The 5,840-nt window shown below is 47.7% G+C and overlaps 1 protein-coding gene across 2 annotated transcripts in view; it reads right to left on the bottom strand.

Moving 5' to 3' along the window:
• NDRG3 (NDRG family member 3) overlaps nucleotides 1–5,840 on the bottom strand; it is a 36,800-nt gene that overhangs the window by 4,440 nt on the left and 26,520 nt on the right. For both annotated transcript variants that reach the window (XM_010287242.1, XM_010287243.1), the window contains 5 exons: nucleotides 4,958–5,044; nucleotides 4,352–4,408; nucleotides 3,080–3,183; nucleotides 2,571–2,636; nucleotides 894–945 (listed from right to left, as the gene is read on the bottom strand). In XM_010287242.1, coding sequence (XP_010285544.1) covers nucleotides 894–945; nucleotides 2,571–2,636; nucleotides 3,080–3,183; nucleotides 4,352–4,408; nucleotides 4,958–5,044 — 366 coding nt within the window. The remainder of the gene's footprint in view (nucleotides 1–893; nucleotides 946–2,570; nucleotides 2,637–3,079; nucleotides 3,184–4,351; nucleotides 4,409–4,957; nucleotides 5,045–5,840) is intronic.

Here is a 5,840-nt window from a genome sequence, read left to right as displayed (position 1 = left end):
GGCAAACCCAAAATCAAGAAGACCCTACCCCGTCCCCCAGCCACAGTGGCTGGGAAGCAATGAGAATCCTCAGGGACAGTATCCCAGCAAAGTCAAAACTTGGAGAATGTCTTGGACTTCCAGACCAAATAGACCAATGAAAAGGCAACAGGCCATGACCGGAAAAAAGCCCTAGAGCAGTTCTCCATGCACAGCTCCTAGGTCCAAGCTACTGCTTTAGGAGACTCCTACACTCTTCCATGGTTTCTTAAGATAACTTCTTTTGTTCACAAACCCCTGGTCTCCCTACAAGCACTGGCTGAAGGACAGGAGCAACATCCACCACAACCACACTGCACTATGCCATGCCCCATGTATAACTGTGCTGGGAGGAAGTGGGTTATAGATGTCTGCAGAGAACAACAGGAAGGAGATGCTTCTCAGTGTTGCCTTCCCTATGATGCAATGGTTTTGCAGAGCTTTATGTGATGCCCCACTACAGGAATTGGAGTCAAACTGCTTATTTTTAAACCCCAGGTAGGCTAAGTACAACAGCAAGAGAACAGTAATTCATGACTTGAACTCCAGGCAGCAGCCTGGCAGAGCTCAGGGAAAGATGTAAGTTCCTGAAAGGGGTCCTCTGCACCTCTTGTCAAGCAAGATGCTTGGGCACAAGGACTCTTACTCAGATTCTGCCATCGTCACCTCAGAGCTGCCCTCCAGGGCCATTAAGTCTCGCAAGTCTTGGCTCTCCCACTAGTGGCTGACAGGGACTAGAAAAGAGCTTGGGACAAAAAGCCACTTTCTGTGACTAGTTCTGGGCAAGGTGAAAGCACTGCTGAGTGAGGCAGATTGTCTAAGTAAGTGATTTGTGGGGCTAATGTCATAAGGAGGAAGAGTTCATGTATACGTACCACTGCTTCCACAGCAGGTGAGTTGTCACCAACCACTAGCAAGGCAGGGCACCTGGTCAAAACCCAAAACAGAGATGTTACTCATAGTGCATCTAAGGAACTTCTGAGAAGGGTGAGCTCTGTGAACCAACAGCCTCATGAAACGTTAACAACACTCAGCAAAATCCCTATCTGCCACCACATCATGTCATTTTGTTGCACCAAAACATCCTCCAGGGCTTGCACACACCCCCATACTGTCCCCTCCAAGCACACCAACTGCCACTACTGTTGCACACATGTTAAAAGTGTTCCTAGGGCCGGGAGAAACACCATCCCGGGCTGCAAAAGGGATCATGCTCTCTGAAATGAATGTCTGTTAGGAATTTAATAACCACAGGCAACAGAGTTTAATGCTTCTGAGGCTGGCTACTGCTCAGCACTGTACTTTGGTTTGGATTTTAGAAAGAAACACAAAAGATGTTGGGGAATATACTGAAAAATGTCATGATATCAAAGCCCCTGTTGGCAAATCTGTGTCTTCATACCATTTTTATATGTATTGTAATACTATAAGAACAATTAACAGTCAATGTGTAAAACATACACAAGAGGTCACTGACGAAGTGGCTGTGAATTTACACTACTTATTTACAGATCAAGGTACGAAAGGGGTGGCTAGAGGCCCCACTTTTGTGTTAACTAGATGACAAAAATTAGACTAGAAAGGCTGTGAGCCACAGATCTCAGAGCCAGTGGAGTAGCACCTCTAAGGAGACAGAGGATCTATATTCAAATCTACTGGCACAGAGATCCATGATTCCACAAGAAGTATTTTAAGGGTCTGCAGATCCCTGTGAGTCACTCGAATGGACAGACAGTGCTCTGTGGCTTACAGCTGTCTGCATGCGCAGCGTGATTGGCTTTGCCTGGAGACCAAGCAGGGAAATCCACCTCTTTTAAGTTAGACAATATCTAGAGGGATTGGCTGTGGATGTTTTAACATTCCTGGGACTGGCAGAAGCAGGAGTCCATCCAATTTCCAAGGAGCAAAGAGCAGAGCCTGGGCAGCAGTGTCTAGCCCAGCCCAGGCATCCTGCCTCACCACTGCAACTCAGAGTCTTCATGTGCTCTACACAGAGCTAATTTGCCCCTTTTTGCCTTTTTGCTTGGAATCTGAAAATTTACTTCTACTTGTCCCACCCTGATTATCACTAGTTCTCCAGCTTCTGTCCCTTCTCAGCTGTACCCGGCACAGACTATCCCCTCTCAGATGAATGAGTCACTGCTAAGGTGGGAAAACACCACTGCATTCTCTGCATTCAGAACCCACTGCCATCTCTGGAAGAACTGTGCAGGTAACTTTTTTCAGCAAGGTGAGGGAAGGCAGTCAGTGGCAACAAACAAAACCCTGTCTCTCTAATTTTTTGTGCAAAACAACCAAACTAACAGCTCAGCACATACAGTGACTACTGGGTCACTTACTCCTCTGACCCTGCCTTCTGAAGAATCTTAGTGTGTTCTTAATGAAAGAGCTTCCAGATACCTCTCTGCCCCATTCTGACAGCACTGCACCACAGCCTGGGACTGTCCCCAGCACTTGGGCTTGTGGGGCTCTTGCTGAGAAGCAGCAACAGCTCTTCTGCTGAAGAGACTGCACAGTAAGTAACTGAGACAGGCTGTTTCAGAGCAACTTACTGGAGTGTTTTTGCAGTATTTTCATTGATGCCAAGAACTGGTCTCTCAATTTCCAGGTCTCTACGACTGAAAGACAAAACAGAACAATTCTCCATCAAATCAGCAGAGGAAACTGGTTATCGTGGGAGCATACACAATTCAACCAGGAGTGCTCGTTGCTCCAGCACCCAGGCACTCCATGTGGATGTGGGCCATGTCATCCATGGCATGACACAGAGGTTATCTCTCCCTGTGTCATGCCATGAGCAGGAGCCTCAGCAGTCACTGCCAGAAATCAGGACCCATGTTCTCACGGCAAGCTTTCTGTGTGCCTAGAGGGAGGATCTACTGAGGTGTGAAAGGGTCATCCAGGCATGAGGGCTGAGCTTGGATCAGGATGATGGCTGAAGACTAGGCTTAGGACAAAGGTTTATATGACATAATATCCAAGAGAATAATACATATGGCAGCAAACCTACTAAGCAGGGAAGCTATGGGAGCAATCTATCAGGCAAAAAGTTATCCTGTACCTGTTGTATGAGGTGAGGAACAGCTGAAGGTTATCTTGGTTAATGTCCTGTGCGATATGAAGCCTGTATGTTTGGATCAAATCTAGATTTGCCTGCAGCTCCTCCTGTACAAAAGCAGAAGAATTGAAAAACAGGGAACATCACCTTTTTCACAAGTAAAGAAATGATACTCATGAAAATACTGAAGCATTAAACTGCCTCCATACACATCATTCCCCTGTGAACAATAACACAGAAGGCAGCAACGCCAGACTGCATTAGTGCCTAGGCTACATTAAGTGTTTCTGTGACATGACTGTTATGTGCCATACCTGGGTAATGTGACTACACTTTTACAAATGGCATGCTGCAATAGGAGTACAAAGGTATCTTGAGACGGGCTAAGTTAGCTCCCAAGCCTCAGTAAGACTTATTACAGATACAAATCACTCTGTTTTAGGAAGGTCTTCCACTTTTGCTTAATGTTAAAGAAGAAAAGCTTTATAGATAAGCCCCAAGACTGAGACCAAAGGAAAATTTAATCCCAACACCCAGTTCTATAAAGAAACTGCATTCTGATGACAGCTAGAGAGACAGAGAGAAAAGGGAATGCAAGGAAGCAACGCATATAATGAAGGGGCCTGAAAGCAGGGAGAGAACAGAATGTGCTCTAAGCAGGAGGAAGCAGTGCTGATGTGTGCTGTTGCAGAAGGGCTTCAGTCAGGGTCCGATCTGCTGCACGTCATAGTGTGCATGAGGCACAGACTCTTTCAGTTGCCCAGTAAGCTTGGTGGTTGGGAGCCAGCAAATCCTGAACAGAAGGCCTTGCTGTATCCAAAGTTTTCAGGAGGGGCTGTTTTGCCTCTGCTGAAACTGAAGGGGAAGATGAAGAGCAGAATGCAGCACTTCAACATCTGGATGCATAGAATATCCCACTGTCAACTCCCAGCTGGTATGTGCTCTACCCACAGCCCAAATGTTTCCATGCTGGCTACAGAGAACTGGCTCCCACTTTTTTCTGCAGACAGTTGCCTGGGCACCACAGACAGGAGTTCTAGCACTAGTGTGTGGGATGCTACTTCCTTAACATGTCTGGAGACAGAGTAAATGTGAGGATGCACATGCTCCCTGCAGTGTGCAGAGCCCTGGTGTGAGCCTGCCACACAGAGAAGATAGTACTATCTGTTGAAACCCTTACTTGATGGACCAGAACTATTTCAGAGCAGGTACATACAGAAGTTATAGCTCCATGTACAGTTGCACAGGCAACATTATCACCTGCTGGATACTTACATGGCCAAAATGATGCGCCAGGACAATATCCACTATATTGGTTGTCCAGCCTGAAAACTGAAGAGTGATCGTGAATGAGGAGGAGGGACAGTAACTGGAAAATGCAGTTTCATTACAAATTTCAAAGCAGCTCCTCAGAGTAAAGAAAACAACAAAGAAACTATTCAAGACATATAAGAAACAAATGCCTGAAGCTTGGGATGGGCGTGCAAGGCTCCAAAGAAGCCTATGCACATACAACACAGCTCTCCAGAAACTTGGAGCCCTGAATAACTACAAGTGGCCAGAACAACAGAATAATTAAAAGATCCATTCAACCTCAGCCAAATGAAGCCTGGAAGCGTGAGTACTAAATCAGCGGAAAGCTGAGTGCTCAGCAGCTAAGCAGTTTACCAGGATTTCTCATTCACATATGAACACACCCACCCCTGCTCCTACAGTGGAGGCTGTACTACACCCAGACTGAGAACGCAGCAGGGACAGAAATGAGATTGTACAGTTTTTGCCATAAACTGACAAATTGCTGCACTCTGTCCTTTTTATTCTTACACTACACACTGTTCATTAAGCACTGTGGCAAGGAGATGTGCCGGAGGAGAGTCTCACCTTGGATGCTGCCCAGTCAATCCAGCCCTTTGCACATGGATCAACATTAATAAGAACAAGTCCCTCCACCAGGTCGGGGTGGCTCAGCTGTGGGGAGAGAGCACAGGAACACTCAGAAGGATGATTCAGCCCACACTTTGGCCAATGGCAGGCACAGCAGCTGGAAAGCTTCTTGCAAAAGGAAGACAGAGTAAAATGAAGACTAAGCAGGGAGCTCCTTCTGTGCCAGCAGCCAGTGGCCTTTTCAGAGCCTGGCCCAAAGCTGTCTCCCAGTCAGACCTTACTCGATTCCGTTGTTGGCACTGAGGGACTGACACAGCAGCAGCACAGCCTGAGCTGCAGCCTGAGCAGGCATCAGCAGTGTCTTCTGGTGACCCGTGCATCTGGTGTAGCCACAGGTCCTGCTTAGGCTCCCATGTATTACAGGGCTGTGAGCAGTGACTCTCTCTGCTCCCATCTGGTACCTCCAGGCAGGACCTGGAAAACTCCTCTGCCCGGAGAGCACCTCCTTCCACTCCTCAAGGGAGCAGCAGTTTCCCGGTGGAGATGTGGCCAAATGGCACATGAGTTGTTGCTGAGGCCCCGCAAACACCTGCAGCCTAAGCAGAGGCCTGGGAAGCTCCAGCTGCAGGGGCACCCAGCTCACCCAAGGGCACCCCCACTGCCCCCAGCACACAGACACCCCTTCCCCTGCTCCAGCCTGGCATCCCCAGCACCCTGCAGCTTACCTTGCAGGGTGTGTGTGAGGAGCACGTGCACAAAATACTTTGAGACCTGCTGGCAAACACAAACCCAGCAATCTAACACAACCAGAGAACTTTGAGCTCTATGCTCACTCCAATTTTATGGCAGCTCTTCTGCTCCATTGTATAGATTAGCCCTG

Source organism: Phaethon lepturus, unplaced genomic scaffold (assembly GCF_000687285.1).
Source record: "Phaethon lepturus isolate BGI_N335 unplaced genomic scaffold, ASM68728v1 scaffold9775, whole genome shotgun sequence".
NCBI lineage: Eukaryota > Metazoa > Chordata > Aves > Phaethontiformes > Phaethontidae > Phaethon > Phaethon lepturus.
The sequence above is the reverse complement of the archived record's forward strand: the minus strand, read 5'-3'. Positions and strand labels throughout refer to the sequence as shown.